This window comes from Geotrypetes seraphini, chromosome 9 (genome assembly GCF_902459505.1).
Source record: "Geotrypetes seraphini chromosome 9, aGeoSer1.1, whole genome shotgun sequence".
NCBI lineage: Eukaryota > Metazoa > Chordata > Amphibia > Gymnophiona > Dermophiidae > Geotrypetes > Geotrypetes seraphini.
Window position 1 is genome coordinate 85,408,846 of NC_047092.1, and position 18,889 is coordinate 85,427,734.

The following is an 18,889-nucleotide window of genomic DNA, read 5'->3' on the forward strand; positions in this document are numbered from 1 at the left end:
AGACATAATTTATGTTATGTTATGATATGTTTGGAATAATGGTTACATATATGAGGTTAAATATAAGAAAATTTTCACTGCCTGTTTCTATTATGACCATTTATTCCGTTTCATGGTTATTACAAAAAATATTTTTTACATGGGGGGGGGTCAAAAAATGATGGGCCCCGGGTGCCACATACCCTAGGTACGCCACTGGTTTGAAGATCCTGAAATGAAAGAGGAAGCCCCTGCTTGGTCACCAGGTCCCGCACATAGCATAAACCATGATCATGCCATTTCTGCAAATAAATCTTGGAAGCATCAGGATCCAAATCATGATTTCCCCATAAAGGCAATAAAACCATCGAGGTAAAAGGCAGATGCATGCATTTACAGAGCCATTGCCAACGTTGTCTCATGGATTTCAACAGAAGGTGAGAGCGGGTGGGAAAAATATGATGTGTTTAAGATTTTAATTAATTTACTTTTTTTTTTTCTCTTTTCTTTTTTAGCCTTTATAAAACTATTACTTTAAAGTGCTTAGTGCAAAGTGCATAAAATGAACTTAGCTTAATCATAATGCTCCAGCATTGACTTGTCCCCCCTCTTTCTCTCCGACGCATTTTGAATACTTTTTCAAGGTTGGGGAAGGCACTAAAGAATGGAATAAAAATAAATTATAACCTCTGTTATACCTCAGCATATTACTGACATGTTCAGCATATTACTTACTGATATGTTCAGAATATTACTGATGTGTCTCCTCAAGTCTGCTTATCTGACCTCTTTGTCCTGAGTGTTACCTTGACCACACCAAAAGGATAGTAAAGACAGATGGCCTCTGTAACACCTTCTTGATAGCATCAAAGAGACAGTGCAACACCTATCCTGACTTCCTTTATTTGAGTGACAACTGGATAGCATCAAAGAGACAATAAACTGCAACACCTCCTTGCTTATTTGAGATCCTGACCTCTTTGACCTCCTTGCCGCTCAAATAACATCAGTAAAGATAGATGGGAAACTACATCAAAAAAGAAAGGGACGGTGACAAGTATTTGCTATCTTGACCTTTTTGACCTGAATGTTGACAAAACCACATCAAAGGGAGAGTGAACTGCAAACACTTCCTTCTGACATCCTGACCTGGGTGTTGTCAAAACACAGAACAAAAGAGGAGGACTACTATGAACTCCGCAGTGTGCATCCTATATAAGACCGGGATTCTGACCCTGACAGCAGAATCCATGACGTTTGGCCACGTCTCACGGGACAGTCCTTTGGTCTATCCATCTATCTATTGCAGGGATTCCCAATGGTGAGGATGGTCTGGGGTCAAGGTGATGATAATTTATATTTAATTCTTATATGTGTATAATAAAGTGTTATTGTTTATGCTTTATATTGTCTGTGTGCTTTTCTGAGTGTCACTGATCATCCCACTTGTCAGAAATTAGTGGCGGAACAACCTCACAATTCAAAATGAGTCCTTCTATGTTAACAAAAGAGGTCTTTTAACACTTGCATATACTGAAGGAACTTTTAGCTTCAATGCTGTTCAAAAACTAACATCGCCAGGGCTAAAACATGGCCACGGCATCTTCCAGCAATATTAGTAACTTCCCAGTGACATCATCACCCAATTGGCCTATCCCTGCTTTTTACCCCATTAAAGGAACCTCCTAACACTCTTAACAACTGTCAATCAGCCAATGTCATCCAATCTTTAGTATCGTTAAGCCCATTAGGTTTCATAGAATTTAAACAGAACATCCCTCTGAGTTCTTTAATATTCAGCATCTGTTCAGTATTTCCTCCCTCCCAACCCAACTTAATGCTGTCAATAATGCTGTCGAAATGCGTCAGAGAGAAAGAAGGGAATGAGTCAATGCTGGAGCATTGTAATTAAGCTAAGTTCATTTTTTGTATTTTGCACTAAGCACTTTAAAGTAATAGTTTTATAAAGGCTAAAAAAGAAAAGAAAAAAGTAAATGAATTAAAATCTTAAACACTGTGATGTTGGATACTAATGAGGATTGCAGCCGTTAGGTGTTACATTACACTTATTACACTCGCAGCAATCTGAAGATCCTTAAAACAGAACAGTGATTTTTTTTTTTTGTACCAGTGCAAACCAACCAGGTGCTATGTAATAATTGGTTATTGTGTTATTTTGAAGAACTGATAAAAAGTGTGGCAGTTGTTATACAATGTCAGAAAATAAGACATAGGTAATTTTGATATATGTGCATTGCTGGGATGGCTCTGATGTTACCCAGCAATGCTTGGCCCTAGAAAGAAGAAGGCAATCCAAAAACTCTATTAAAAAAAACCTACCAAAAATATAATCCAATAGGACAAAAGGAATTGGTAGTGCCCTGTATATACCCTTCAAAGAAAATTCACTGGCTGTTAAGAAAAACAGAAAATTAAAATAATAAGACACCTCAGTACGCGCCTAAGTTAAACATTAGTGGCTTTCATGGCCCCGGGCAGGAAACTCATAGATGACAAGCACCAGGTTTAAAAAAACCTAAATAAGTCCTGCCCCATACATCATTTGGTCTCTGAAGTGAATATATATTTAAATAACCACTCAGTGAAAAACTTAGCGAGGCAGATAGAGGCGCAAGAAAACGGATAAAAAAAGCCCCACCCTTAAAATACTATCCAAATAATCAAAAGTGCAAAGTGGTAAAGTACAAAAAATTAGGGCAAAAATTTCATTGGCAATTCATAAATCTAAAGTGCAAAAGATTCCATTCAAAGTTCATAAATAAATAAATAAATAAATGATTTCAAGTGTACATCCCAACGTTTAAAAATACAAATCACAATTCATATAATCCATTCGATAAACTTGTCTTGCAGGGAAAATATTTCATTCAAAGTTCGTGGAAAAGTTCATTAAAATAATCCCAACACGTAATCATTACAAATCGCAATTCATCAAATCCTTTCAATTCAACATTATCTGGATCGGATAAATGTCTCAGCTCGACAGAGCTCCATTTCGCTAAGCTTCTTCAGGAGCTGAAACATACCAAACTTGGGTGTTTATTTTGCCAGAGGTTGGAGTCTGTATTTAAGAAACTTTCCTGAGATAGTATTTCTCAGACTGGGACTTAACTGCATGTTTCATCTCCTGAAGAAGTTAGCGAAACGGAGCTTCTGTCGAGTCGAGACATTTATATCCGATCCAGATAAGTTGAATGAAAAGGATTTGATAAATTGGGATATTTTGGGATTTTCTTATGAACTTTTGAGCAGGCGGTAGATTTTTGTGCAGTATAGGCGCATTAGTGCACGCTAATCCACTAGCGCGGCTTTGTAAAAGGAGCCCCAAGTTTTTCACTGAATGGTTATTTAAATATATATTCACTTCAGAGACCAAATGATGTACGGAGCAGGACTTATTTAGGTTTATTTAAACCTGGTGCTTGTCATCTATGAGTTTCCTGCCCGGGGCCATGAAAGCCACTAACGTTTAACTTAGGCCCATACGAGGTGTCTCTTTTATTATTTTAATTTTCTGTTTTCTTAACAGCCAGAGAATTTTCTTTGAGGGAGTATATTACAGGGCACTACCAATTCCTTTTGTCCTAGAAAGAAGGAAATCTTTTTCAAGAGTGCTATATTTCTTGGGGGGGGGGGGTAATTTTGCTTGAGCGATTACCCAGTTTACATGTTAGAAAATTCCAGAAGTGCTGCCTTAAGGGTGAACTTATATTTTGAAGATATTTTGCAGCTTCTATATTTTTCTTTTTCTTAGATATGTTGATAAAGAACTGAAATCACTGGCAGTTGGTATATCAGTATGGATGATGAGAAGCCTTGGTAAGATAAATTAGTCAATTTTAAATGTATATTTCATTTTACATATTAAGGGGGGGCTACTGTTAAGATGGGTTATTTTAGCACAGGGTCTTGGTGCATAAAATGGGACCAAATGGTAACCCATGTTAATTACTTCCCTGATAAGTGCTTCTGTTTTATTGGGTCCCAGCCCCAACTTACTCTACTTATAACATTTCCAATTTCCAGATCTCTTCTATAAAATCTCATCTTTTTCTTCATTAGCACTAAAGGGTACTTTTACCAATGACCGGAATAGCCATGCAAATGATTACTCGCAATTGGAAAACTTGGGATCTCCTTAATTTTACTTTTTGGTGGACGAATTTATGCTTATGATACAAGTATGAAAAAACGAACGCTGACATGTTGGGGCATAATAAGTTATTCAGATTAATTTGGGGTCCATTGACGACTTTTGTTACTTCGTTTTAGTTGTCTCTTTTCTTTATTTTTCTGTTGTTTTGCACACACATCCAGGGAAGGGTTGGAGGGGAGAGAGTATCTCTTTTGTTTTATTTTATTCCTTGATTGAAAACATTGGAAGGGTGGGGAGGTTTATTCTTTCTGTATTGTTAATTGATTGATTATAAGTATTACTATTATTATTAATGTATATATAATGTTTTGCACTTTTCATTACCCACTCACATCATTTTAAAACCCTCTATAAGCTAATCTAAAAATCAATCGTTCATAAATTCCTTAGCCTTTTTTTTTTTTTATTTTTTATTTTTTTTTTTATTATTTATTTATAGAATTTTTTACAAAATTTCCAAGCATATACATCTTGTACAGTAAAGTGAGATCACACAACATATTAAATTAACATTCCAAAATTAATATTACTACAAGGAACTTCTAATCTAGCTGATCTCACACTAGTCCTCAATATTATTAGATCCATAATTAAGAGTAGAACAAATATAATTCAAATTAGTTAAATAAGAAAAAAAAAAAATCCTTTTCTGACTAAAGTGCAGGGAATTAACCTTAAATAGACGTTATGTTGTTATTATTCCTTTTTCTAGACGTTTCACTGAGATAAAGCTAATCAGCTGAGATGGCTCTGTAAATATATACTTAAATGATAAATATCTAACTACACATTTACATGGATATCTCAAAAAGAAAATACCCCCTATTTGAGTCCACTCAGGCTTAAGAATTAAAAATTCTTTCCTTCTTTTCTGAGTCTCTCTAGATACATCAGGAAAAATCTGAATATGCTGCCCCAGGAAGTCTTTGGATCTGTTTTTGAAGAAAAGTTTTAGATATCCAATCTTTGTCCTGGAGCCAAAGCGACAGACAACAAGAGAGTAGCTGGAACAGCCAGTTCCCTATCTGATTGTTCCAGTATTGCCGAAATGTCCATTGACCTCTCCCGGGGTTTCCTCAATTTTCCCTTCTTCTATGGATATGGGCTTTAGCAGGTAGGTAATACACTCTTGTAAGAGGAGGTAAGGAGTTGTTCAGGAATTTCCAAAATTTCCATAAAATATCTTTTCACCATTTCTCTAGGAGAAGTTGACAGGATTCTGGAAAATTTATAAATCTCAAATTATTTATACGACCATTATTCTCCTGCACTTCCAACTTCTTCCTGAGTAATATATTATCTTTAACCAACATATCTTGATTTTGTTTCAGTAAGATTAACTCCTTATTTGTATTTTGTGTCTCAGTTTTAAATTGTAACATATCCTGGCTTTAAAACTTTATTTCTTCCTTTTGTTCTTTTAATTCTTTATCCAAACTTTATTTTTTGAGGATTTAAGGAATTCCCCAAATTCACTACCAAGTCCCATAATGCTTCGAGTGTGATCTGTAGGAGGTTTTGTAGGTGAAAAAAAGTTGTAATGGTGTAGTATCTAAATGTTCAGAAATTAGCTTTACCCTCAGTGTGGTCTTGTATTCCTCCAACCTCTGTTGTTGTCCCGGTCGGCAAGTTCCCGTTGTCATATTACAGCGAGCCCTCCATACTAGCCTCTGTGGACAAAGAACTAGCCACCTTCCTCAGGTGGATTCTGGTCCCGTGGAGAGCTTAGTAGCTTGCGGCGTGGTTTGGAGGGGTGGCGTCCTAACGTCGGGGCTAAAGAGTGACTTCATGCTCAGGGGGAGGCCCACCGTACTACTCTCCGGGGGTATCCCCAATGAGCTAGCACCCGACCCTTCTTGTTCCCGTTGTAGGCGTCGGAGAAAATCAATCAATAGTAACCACTGGAGTTAAGGGTCGCCGGGAGGGCTCCTCCGGCGTTCCTTCCTCGTCTTTTTGGCATTATTAAGAAAAAGAATGAAAAGAGAAAAACTTCAACGCCGTCCTCACTGCAGCAGTTAAGGAATATATACTTCTTGGATCCAATAATAGGGAGCAGGATCTGATCCGGATCTAAAATAATCCATATGAATTTCCCACTACCGGCTCCCGGTCTACCACGTGGCTCCTAAGGGGCCACCGCCCTGCGGCCGCAACCACAGCAGCGGCTGCTTTAAGTAATATCGGAGACGGACCCGGTGACGTCAGGGGTCCGTCTCTGCTAGTGCCTGCATGCACCGCCAGCCAGCCAGGAGGAAAGGAAAAGCCGCCGCCGCCGTTCACTCCGGGGTCAGCACGGGACACCCCACAACTCCACTCCGGTCCAGTAAGCTGCTCCCCTTTTTCTTTTTAAACTATATTCTTGTTAGAATAACTATCAATCGCCCAAAACCCTGTTGTCTAAATAATCTAGTATGAGAATTAAAGTACATGGTTAAATGACGCTTTTAAATGTACTTTAATTCTCATACTAGATTATTTAGACATCAGGGTTTTGGGCGACTGATAGTTATTGTAACAAGAATATAGTTTAAAAAGAAAAAAAAGTAAGGAATTTATGAACGATAGCTTTTTAGATTAGCTTACAGAGGGTTTTAAAATGATGTGAGTGGGGTCTGCTACGCATGCCAGTGCTTTTTGGCAGTATAAAATATTTCACACAAGTTCCCATTTACTGATTTAACACTCTGTATGCAACACTCTAGAAATATTTGTTTAAATGATTCAGTGAGTCCGAATCCCTACAAGAGTCTGGAGAATAGAGAGTAGGTCACGTTGCATTTTCAAGTTATTTTGACCTCTCTCATTTGGAGTAAGCCTCTCATTAGTAGTGAATAATAATGGTGACAGCAAGAAAGTGGTGTCAAATAGATGCTGTGTGTGATCCAAGATATAATGGTGTGAATGCTCTATATAAATAGAGAAATAACAATATGATGCATTCATATACTGGATGTGAATCAGTCATGTGCAAAATTTGTGATCGTGAACTTGCATAAAATTAAAAATCAATGTAGGCATAATGATGAAATAATGGTGACAAGTGAAATGTAGAGGAAAAAAATCCATATATATATATATATATATATATAAAATAACCCATGTGTATGTGAAATAGAATATGCAATCAGTGGAGACCAGAAACCAAGAAAATGAAAATAAGAGAGAGTTGTAAGCTGGGGAAGCGTGTGTTAGGTAAAGATACATACCTGTAATATATCAATGCAAGAAAACCTGATGAATAACTGGATAAAAATTAAAAACAGTAAGAAGAAATGTGTGAATCTATTAACTCTAGAGCAGGGGTACCCACACTTTTTGGGCTTGTGAGCTACTTTTAAAATGACCAAGTCAAAATGATCTACCAACAATGAAATTAAAAAAAAAACAAACACAAAGCACACTGAAAGGCAGAGAAAATGTTAATTATCATTCATATTCCGGGGTTTTTTCAAAGAGGTCACGGCAGATGACTCTATGCAATGTCACCTCAGTAACAACCATACAAAAATAGACAAATATACCCCCTCCCTGTTTACTAAACCGCGATAGCAGTTTTTAGCACAGGGAGTTGTGCTGAATGCCCCATGATGCTCATAGGCTCCCTGCGCTAAAAAACGCTATTGCGGTTTAGTAAAAGGGAGCCATAGTGCAAAATATAGACAGCAGATTTAAATTCTCAAAATGGACACATTTTGATCACTAAATTGAAAATAAAATCATTTTTCCTACCTTGTTAGTTTGTTGATTTCATGAGTCTCTGGTTGCACTTTCTTCTTCTGACTGTGCATTCCAATCTTTCTTCCCTTCTTTCAGCCTCCTGTAATGTTTCCATCTCCTCCAGACCTCATTCTCTCCCCCAACTTTTTCTTTCTTTCTCCCTGTTCCCCCTTCTTTCTGTCTCCCTGCCTGCCCCCTTTCTTTCTTTCTCCCTGCCCTCTCCCAAGCCACTCGGTTTGCTGCCGCCACCATCGGGGAACAGCCCCCAAGCCAACCGCCTGCCCCAAGCTTCCCTGCAGAAGCGTCGCGCGCAATCCGCTCCCCGACATCAATTCTGACATAGGAAAGGAAGTTCCGGGCCAACCAGGCATTTCTACCCCCATTCATCCAGCCTGAGTCCCTTCTCTCCTTGATCCAGCATTTCCTTTCTGTTCTAGTCAGAATATACCATTCCACCTATTTTTCAGCATCACCCTTATTTGTGTCCATCTCACCTATATCCCTATCTCACCACTTTTTCAGAATCTTCATTTGTCTCTGTCCTTGTCTTTACCCCATGAGTTCACCATTGCCTTTCAATGTCTTTATCTCCCCCCCCCCCATTTTCAGCATTACTTTTATGTCTCTATTTCACCTCCTCTTCATGTCCCCTCTGTATCTCTATCCTTATTCAGTAGGTCCTGCTTACCCTTTCTCTTTGTGTCACTGATCTCCATTTTCAGCTTTCCCCCCTTTTCCTTTGTTGTTGCAGGACCCTGTAGCCAGAATCTTTCCACCTACCCTCCACTCCGGCCCAGCCCAGTATGAAAATATTTCCTTTTGTTGTCCCTTCCCTCTCTCTTTCTCTCTCTCTCTCTTCTCCTCCCTCACCTACGAGTCCAGCATCTGGCCCTCTCCCTTCCACCTGCATCCAGCCACACACCCTGCCCTGCGGCCCTCTTCAGCAACTCGTCAGCAACGATGATCAAGACAGGCTGCCGACATTGAGGCCTTCCCTCTGCGAGTCCCGCCTTTGTGGGAAAAAGGAAGTTGAAACAAGCAGGACTCGCAGAGGGTAGGCCCCGACGTCATAAGCTTGTGTCGATCACTGGTGCTGACGAGTTGCTGAAGAAAGCCGCGGAGCAGGGGGTGTGGCCGGATGCAGGTAGAAGGGAGAGGGCCAGATAGGAAGGCTACTGGAAGAGGTAGAAGCTCCGGAGCATGACACTGACCCCGGCCAGGATGATTTCTTTTTCAGGCTGCTGCTGCCGCCGCCAACCTCCCCCCCCCACCGAAATGACAAAAACCAGACTAAAGTGGATGTCCGTCGTCGTCGTCGTCTTTGACATTGGGGAGAGGAAGGCTGATCGGCCCGGTAGATCATGACGGCATCACAAGTCTATCACGGAGCCCGGGATGGGCTCCGCGATCGACTCACGTGCCTTCCCGATCTACCGGTCGATCGCGATCGACGTATTGGGCACCCCTGCTCTAGAGGGAAGAAATATGACAGAAAGAACTTAAATAATTAAACTAAATAAACAGCATGAAATAAAACAAAATCCACAAATAACCCAAAAGAGAAGAAAACAATTTCTTATTTTGAGACCAAGGGCCTTGCAGTTGGGTGCAATGTTCGTACTCACATACCGCTGTAAATGTGTGATGATATATCAAGGGAATAGATTTGTTTTTTTTTAAATCTCAGCAGTTGACAGTTTATTTCTGCTAAAGAGCAAACTTAGTATTCTTGAGAGAATTTCTGTTTCAAGTTAGCTCAGTTTAATAAGGTTCTTGTTCCCTCTCAGCTACCATCTTTTATTTTCCTTGTACTGTTTGATTAGAAAATTCAGCGAATGCATAGCTTTCTTCCCCTTTAATTGAGGTCTAATTTTACAATCCAGTATATTTTATATTTAGGTTTAATTCTTTTACCTTTATGATAGAAAAAAGAAGTTCTTTTTATTTTTGTTTCTCTTATGTAAATTTTTCATTATAGACTTATTGTGTTATTTCAATGTTGGAACTGGTAATGTATTATTCTTTGTTTTGACTAATAATTATGTCAAAAGCATAAAATGAAAATAAAGATTAATGGAAGTCTGAAAAAAAAAGAAAAGAAATAAAACTAAATCGATACAGAAAGGACAAAATAGGGGCAGGAAGAATAAAAAATGTATAAAAAACATGTTTTTTTTGTTAAATATTTTTATTCATTTTAAAGCCAAAAATAAGTGCAACATATTCTACAGACATTTACACTTTAACATCATTTAGGGCTCCTTTAACGAAGGTACGCTAGGGCCTTAACACGCGGAATAGCGCGCACTAAATGGCCACGTGTGCTAGCCGCTACCACCTCCTTTTGAGCAGGCAGTAGATTTTCAGCTAGCACGCTCTAATCCGGTACGTGCAATAAAAACACTAGTGCACCTTCGTAACAGGAGCCCTTAAATTCTATCAAATAATATTTATGAGAAATACATATATCATTCTCCCCTTTACAATTGCTCTCTAATTAAAAGTATCTTCCCACCCACCTTGGACGTATATTATCAAAGGGCAAAATCAACAATCACTCCTTACAAAATTCTGTCAAAGGCTCCCAAACATCCATAAATTTCTTATAATGTCCCTGTTGTATGGCCATCATACGCTCCATTTTAAAAATGTGGCATAGAGATTTCCACCAGAAAGTACAATTTAACCGATCCCAGTTTTTCCAATTCCTCAAAATAAGTTGTATGGCAACCCCTGTCATAATACAGAGAAGTTTATTATTAAGGGCAGATATTTGGCTTTTGGCCCTCATTAACGTGCCAAATAGCACGGTATCGTACGTCAATGCCACTGAATTTTCCAATAATTTATTCACTTGATCCCAAATGGATCTCCAAAATTTAAGTATCAATGGACAATAGAACAATAAATGTTCCAATGTCCCAAATCGAGATGACAATTGCTAGCAATCTATTAGACTTAAAAACTATCCAATTTCTATAAACGAACAAGGGTCCAAAAAGTTCTATATAACAAGAAAAACCATGTTTTTCTCATAGATGCAGGCGCCGTACATCTCATCCTCCAAATCCAAATTTGTGGCCATTGAGATGCAGAAATCTGCTGCTTTATCTCAGTACTCCAAATGTCACGAAGACCAGTCTTTGGTTTCTTATTCAGATATTAATTTATACCACTGAGCGGCCTGATGTCCCAGGAAATCTGTCTGGAAACATAGGACCTGCAAGCTTTTTAAGATTTTGCCAATCGGGGACCCTCTTCTGAATGGCCTGCTTCAACTGCAACCACTTATATACTTGAGACTTCGCAATACCAAATGTTTGTTGCAGTCGTGAAAAGACAAGCATTTTCCCATTTGAAATAACATCATCTAGTGTATGTGTGCCTGTCTTCATCCAATGCTTCCAGATGACCTTAAACCTGACAATTTGAATCTGGGAGTTCAGCCAAAGGGACCAACATGTGGATTTATGAATCAGAATAGGTGTTAAATTATTAATAAATTTTAATGTCTGCCATGTGTTTAATAAAATTATATTGTCCTTATACAGCCTAGGTAACTTGATACTCAAGATGTGACCCAATCTCAATGGAGACAGGAGTTTGCCATTCCAAACTATAACCAATCTGGAAGATTTTCCATGAGCTCAGGGAGGATCCAATACATACCCTGACGCATTATATAGGCTTGATGGTACCTATAAAAATTGGGAAAATTTATACCACCCACCGCAATTGATTTTTGTAAAGATACTAAAGCAACTCTTGCAGCTTTACCCAGCCAAATAAATTTAGTAGGAATACTATTTAATTTCTTGTAAAAGGACCCCTGAATAAACACTGGTAACATGCCCATTTGGTAGCAAACCACAGGCAAAATCATCATCTTAACAGTTTGGACTCTCCCCCACCAAGAAAGATGTAGAGGGTTCCATTGCTCACACATTTCTGTAACCTTCAGAAATAAAGATTTTTCATTTACTTTCATCATCTCTTCCAACATTTTCTGTATCCAAATACCTAAATATTTTATACCCTCTTCCTTCCAAATAAAAGGGAATATGTCAAATAATCCTTTTGGACAATGTGCATTTAATGGAAGAACCTCAGATTTACTACAATTTATTTTATAGCCAGAAAATTTCCCAAATCGGTCAATTAAATCAGATTAAATGCAGGATGGAAGTTTCAGGATTCCTAAAATGAAGCAAAATATCATCTGCATATGCAGAGACTTTATATTCCCGACCTGCATAAGGAATACATTGAATCTCCTTTGCCTATTAAATAGCCAATAGCAAGGGTTCTAGTACAATGTCAAGGAGATAACGGACAACCTTGTCTAAACCTCCCCTCTCCAGATGAAAAATGTTTAGATTAGAGGCAGCCAGCGGCAGAAGTACCTGTTGAAGAGTTTTTAAAAAAATTTCTGCTTGATTTGAATTAGGGCATAGATATTAACTAGCATCAGAGCAATGTTTCCCCAAGGTTATATTTACCTGAACCCACCTTCCTGAAGGATCTGCAGAAATAAAATTAAATACAGCTGAACATTTCCTATGCACTAAAATAGCTACCCTCGCTTTCTTTTTCCATAGCTGGCGCAAAGAAACAACTGCTTAAACCCACCCCCCTTCCAACTTCATCGATTCCCTAGCAGACAAAATGAGTTTCCTGTATCATATACATAATATATATATATGATGTAGAGGGTTCCATTGCTCACACATTTCTGTAACCTTCAGAAATAAAGATTTTCATTTACTTTCATCATCTCTTCCAACATATATATATCCACCTCTTGCTGCTTTAAAAAATTGAGCATTTTTTTCCTCTTAACAGGATGATTGAGGGCCATTGACATTAAGAAAAATTATTAAACTTCATTGCAAAATTTCAAAGAAGAAAACCCACAATAGTATACCAAAAAAAATCCTTTATCCCAAAACACCCTTTAATCAATACACATCCTAAACCCCATAATAAAAATCCCCTGTTCTGCCTCAATTCCCTATCCCCTATATCAGGGGTGCCCAACTACTTTTGGGCTTGCGAGCTACTTTTTAAATGACCAAGTCAAAATGATCTACCAATAATAAAATTAAAAAAAACCACAAAGCACACTGTACACATAGAAAAATGTTAATTATCATTCCTATTCCAGGGTTTTTCAAAGAGGTCAAAGCAGATGACTCTATGCACTACACCTCAGTAACAACCATACAAAAATAGGACAAATATACCCCCCTCCCTTTTTACTAAACCACGATAGCAGTTTTTAGCGCAGGGAGCTGCGCTGAATGCCTAGCGGTGCTCTCGACACTCATAGGCTCCCTGCGCTAAAAACCTCTATTACAGTTTAGTAAAAGGGGACCTTAGTGTAAAATATAGACAGCAGATATAAATTCAGACACATTTTGATCACTAAATTTAAAATAAAATCATTTTCCTACCTTGTCTGGTGATTTCATGAGTCTCTGGTTGCACTTTCTTCTTCTGACTGTGCATACAATCTTTTCCCCCTTCTTTTAGCCTGTATGCTTCCTCTCCTCCAGACCTCATTTCTTCCCCCAACTTTTCCTTCCTCTTCCCTGCCCTTTCTTTCTCTCTGCCTCCCTTTCTTTTTTTTCTGTTTTTCTTCTTTCTTTCTTTCTTTCTCCCTGCCCTCCCACAAGCCACTGCCATTGCCATTGCCATCGAGGATCAGGACCCAAACGCCACCAATAACAGGCCCCAAGCTCTCCCTGCTTCGGCCAACCAGCATTCCTCTCCCCGACGTCAAATCTGCCGTCGGGAAGAGGAAGGCTGATCAGCCCAAGATCGTGATCAACCTATTGGGGGAAATGCTGCCGGGTCCTGCCTTCGCGGAAACAGAAAGTAGGCAGGACCCAGCAGGAAGAAAAACAAATGCTTCACTAACCTGTCTCCTGCATTAGCCCATAGCGAATGCTTGCTTCAGGGCTCTCAACATGTGCGTGCCAGCTTCCCTTCTTCCCCCCCCCCGGACATAACTTCCGGTTTTGGAGGGAAGAGAAGAGAAGCCGGCACGCACACGTTAGAGCCCGGAGCATAAGTTTGCTACGGGCTGAAATCTCCAAGCCGGTTTTTTGGGGGGGTTTTAATGTTCAGCAGCGGCAGATGACAGCTGGGCGGACCGCCCAGATAAAAGGCCCTAGGGAGAACACTGGAGAGGAAGGCTGATCGGCCCGTAGATCAGGACGGCAACACGAGTCTATCACAGAGCCCGGGATGGGCTCTGCGATCGACTCACGTTGCCTTCCTGAGCTACTGGTCGATCACGATCAACGTATTGGGCACCCCTGCCCTATATCATACGATTGCTTGAAGACATATATTTAGACTAGCAGCCAGAACCCTCCCCCAGGCAATATAAATAACTACTTCCCTTTATAAAATTAAAATTAACCCCCTATAATATTGATCTATCCATTATACCAAAAAATATTTAATAGATGTCTGAATACATATAAAATAATACTAAATGGTGAATAACTAAAATATGGATTATAACAATAAGATAAATTACATTCCTTATACTTATGGAAATTCCAAGGTTATTTAAAAATCAATAAAATTACATCAATGAGATCTTAAACCTATGATTTTAAAAAAGATATAAAAAAATAAGATTAAGGGCTTCCTTTTATCAAGCTGCGCTAGTGGTTTAATGCGCGTAATAGCATGCGCTAAACGTGGGGATACGCTAGCCGCTACACCTCCTCTTGAGCAGGGCGGTAGTTTTGGGCCAGCGTGGGGGTTAACGTGTGATGAAAAGTCACGTGCGCTAACCCAGCTAGCGCGGCTTGATAAAAGGAGCCCTAAAATGTCAAGATTAAATTTAATCCTTAAAATAAATAATTAAAATTCCTTATGGTAATTATACTATTACCCTTAAACTATTAATTTGATAAGAAATTATAAAACTTTTCTTATACTTGAGGAATTCTTTAAATTAATAAGTTGCTTAAAGAAATATATTTGATTAAGTCAAACATTAAATGCCCTATATATTTGTATATTAAATGTTATAAAGAATCTTCTACACAGCAAACAGTGATTTGCAATTCATTTTTTTAAAGTAAATAAATAAAATAAAGTGAAATGAACTAGAACATTTGTTTACATATTGAAATGCATGTACCAAAAATATTACTTTAAACATTAGTAGAATGAATTCTGAAAGTTTAATGAAATGGTAATATATAGGAACTAATATTTATCCCAGGACAAGCAGGCAGCCTATTCTCACATATGGTGACATCATCGACGGAGCCCTGATGCGGAAGCCTCCCAAACAGACATTGCTTGTAGAAACTAGAAGTTTCAAGTCAGCCACACCGCGCATGCGCGAGTGCCTTCCTGCCCAGCACAGGACGCGTTCCTCAGTTCTCAGTTTCCGTGGGAGCCAAGAAGTCCGTCTTTGACTCTCTGGCCCTGATTCTCCAAAGTGCATCCCGATTTTAGGCAGCTGTAGGCGTCCTACAGCTATCTAATCAGCCAATCGGGATGCACGTTTTTTAAAAATAAATGCTCCCCAGGCAGGCCTGAAGGCACCTCCGGGAGCCTAGGGAGATCCGCAAGATGCCTAAGCTCGTCTAAGGGCCTTAGGCGAACCTAGGCAGCCCTACGCGTCTCCCTAGTAGAGGAGAAGCTTAAAATGTAGGCCAGCAAAAATGCTGGTCTACATTGTAAGTAGACGCAGCCGCTATACTTATTGCGGCAAGGATCTCTCTGCCGCTATAAAGTATAGCGGGCCACGGCCTGTCTGATCGCTGGCAGGAGGGTGCCCAATCCCTCCTACCTGAAGACGCACCCTCCCGACACTACCGACCGCCCCCCCTCCCCCGACACTACCGACCCCCCCCCCCGATATACCGATCTCCCCCCCCCCCGACAATATCGATCGCTGGCAGGAGGGTGCCCAATCCCTCCTGCCTGAAGATGCACCCCTCCCTGGTGCTAACAACCCCCAAACCTCCACTCCACCAAACCTGTTGTTACGGCGAGATATGGGTCTTGCACGTTCATGCCGGCAAGCACGCCTCGTCGAAATGAGGCGGGCCTGCCCCTTCCCGGCCCATCCCGCCGAAGCCTAAGGCCTGATTGGCCCAGGCTCTAGAAGCCTGGACCAATCAGGCCTTAGGCATAGCGGGTCCGCCCATCCCCACTAAGTGTAAGGTCTGATTGGCCAATCAAGCCTTAGATTAAGTGGGGGATGGGCAGACCCGCTATGCCTAAGGCCTGATTGGTCCAGGCTTCTAGAGCCTGGGCCAATTAGGCCTTAGGCTTCGGCAGGATGGGCCGGGAAGGGGCGGGCCCACCTCATTTCGACGAGGCGTGCTTGCCGGCTGGACGTGCAAGACCCATCTCGCCGTAAGAACAGGTTTGGTGGAGTGGAGGTTTGGGGTTGTTAGCGCCAGGGGGGTGCGTCTTCGGGCAGGAGGGATTGGGCACCCTCCTGCCAGCGATCGATATTGTCGGGGAGGAGATCGGTAATGTCGGGGGGGCGGTCGGTAGTGTCAGGGGGGGGTGCGTCTTCGGGCAGGAGGGTTTGGGCACCCTCCTGCCAGCGATCGGTCAGGGGGCCACGGCCCGCTATACTTATAGCGGCAGAGAGATCCCTTGCCGCGATAAATGTAGCGGGCCGTGTCTATCTAACCCGATTCTCTAACCCGCGTCTGTAACATGGCCGCCGGTTACAGAATCGGGGTTTAGTTTAGGCCAATTCTGAATAGGACGCCTCTCCCGGGCGTCCTATACAGAATCAGGGCCTAGGTGTCTTGCGGGCCTCGCCTTCAATATAGGCGGCCTGCCTGGGGAGCATTTTTTTAAAAAAACGTGCATCCCAATTGGCTGATTAGACAGCTGTAGGACGCCTACAGCTGCCTAAAATCGGGACGCAGTTTTGGAGAATCAGGGCCTCGGTGTTTAACTTTGTTACGTCGTGCCTTCTCTCACCGCGGTTTGTGTTCTTTTTCTTCACGAATCGCTGTGTTTTACTTTTATTCTTTTATTTCTCTTTTTTAAAAAAAATTTTTCTTTATTCCGTTCAGCGGCTGGGGCAGGCCGCTCAGCCACAGCTAAGAGGCTTCGACTTTGCAGCGTCTGTTTTCCTCCTATGTCCCAGCCAACAACAGGCTATAAGAAGTGTAGCCAGTGTCAGTGTGCAATTTCTCTCACGGACCCACACAGTAGGTTCCTCAAGTGCCTTGTGCCAGACCATCCCCCGAAGTCATGCCAGCGCTCTTAAACATCGTCTACTTTCAGTGGAAAAGCTCTTCGGGATGGATTCGACCTCATCCTTGACTCTGAAGCCAACCTCGGACTCGCCTTCGACAGAGGGTCCTCCTGCCTCCACTGCTTTGACCTCGAGCCTCATCAGACCTTCTTCGTTTGCAGTGGCTCTTTTCTCGACGACATCTGCTGTATCTTCCCCTGTATCCTCAGGTCAGATAGCTCAGCAGAAAGTTCCAGCAGTGGTGCTTAAGGTGCCTAAGACTTCCAAGTCGAAGCACATATCCACTGCCTCTCTGGAGCCTTCAGCCAAAGCAGGTAGTCCGGTTTCAGATGCGGATCCATCCTTGCCGGCTTCTTTCCAGACCATGTTAAAGAAACAGTTCATTCAGTTCCTTACTAACATGGAACTGAAGCTTGTTACTCTAATCCAGCCTGGGCATTGTGCAGACTCCCTCGAGATCGAGCCTCTTCCTATGCCTCAGTCTGAGCCTACACACTCTATCCATGAAGCAGAGTTTCTGCAAGTGTCTGGTCTGGCATCTATGCACATAAAGCAAGGAGCAGATTCTTTGCAAGTGCCTCGACAGGAATCCTCACACTCTATACAAGGAGAAGAGTCTTTGGGAGTGCATTGAGGTTCCTCCATCAAGCCTCTGGATCTTCGATCCACAGCTTCCAGCTCTATCCATTCCCTGGTGGCTTCGACTGCTTCTATCTCTGGGGCGAAGTCTCCTCGATCCTCGAGGTCTGCTTCCAAGCATCATTCCCACAGACAATCGAGGCCTTCCTCGAGGCATACGTCCAGGCATACCTCTTCATCCAAAGAACGCCCTTCTTCGACTAAGCCTCGATCTATACCTTCCAGTTCCACTAGACCACTAACTCCTCGATCGAGGTCTCCACTGCCGCACCTCGAGGACTCAGCAGTTTCAATTGTTTCGTTCAAGTCTCCATGTTCTCTTGATGCCTTTTTTCATACCGAAGCATCATCTTCGATCCAGGTTGCCTCGACGACCTCGAGTCCTTCTCAAGGCAAGGCATTGGTGGATCAGCCATCTTTCTCATCTTTTCTTCGTCAGATAGCTGTTGACTTGGACTTTCAATTGGATGCTGGTTCCAAATACTCTAAGGAGTATCTCGAAGTCATGCATCTTCCTCAACCTCTGGCAGAGTCACTTAAGCTTCCTCTTCACAGATGCCTGGAAACTCCTTATGCAATTCCAGCTGTTCCAGGCAAATTGGACTCCAGATATAAAACTTTCCATTGCAAAAGGAATTGAGAATTCGCAGTTATCGTACCAATCCCTATTTGTGGAGTCCTCCTTGAAAAGGTCCCATCCTTCCAAGGTTTATGCTTCCGTTCCTCCTGGAAGGGAAGGGAAAACTATTGTCACACCCGCGCTCCTGTAGACGCAGTGAGCACCCGGGAACGTGACCAAAACTCAGATCCAACGTGTCCCTTACTACCAAGGGATCCTCCAGGTCTTACTTCAGGCACACTATCTGCCTCATAAGCATGCAAGGTAAAAGAGTCCCAGTCAGAAGTGGCAAAACAAAAATAGCTTTATTCCAGCACTGATTAAATAACTCAAAAATACAGGCATCAGCCTTGCAGTTCAGTGTAAGCTCATATGGCATGAACTTATAACAAAAGGTTTAAATAATGCATTCAAGAAGATAAAGCTTGCCCAGCACTGCATTAAGTACAGTCCCCTGCTTCTGGACTTATAATCAGGTGAGTAATACAGTCTTCTTCAC

The 18,889-nt window shown here is 41.3% G+C and overlaps 1 protein-coding gene across 1 annotated transcript in view; it reads left to right on the forward strand.

Annotated features, from left to right (window-relative positions):
• LOC117366418 (solute carrier organic anion transporter family member 1B3-like) overlaps window positions 1-18,889 on the forward strand; it is a 462,552-nt gene that overhangs the window by 358,421 nt on the left and 85,242 nt on the right. The window contains exon 11 of the mRNA XM_033957759.1: window positions 3,755-3,819. Coding sequence (XP_033813650.1) covers window positions 3,755-3,819 — 65 coding nt within the window. The remainder of the gene's footprint in view (window positions 1-3,754; window positions 3,820-18,889) is intronic.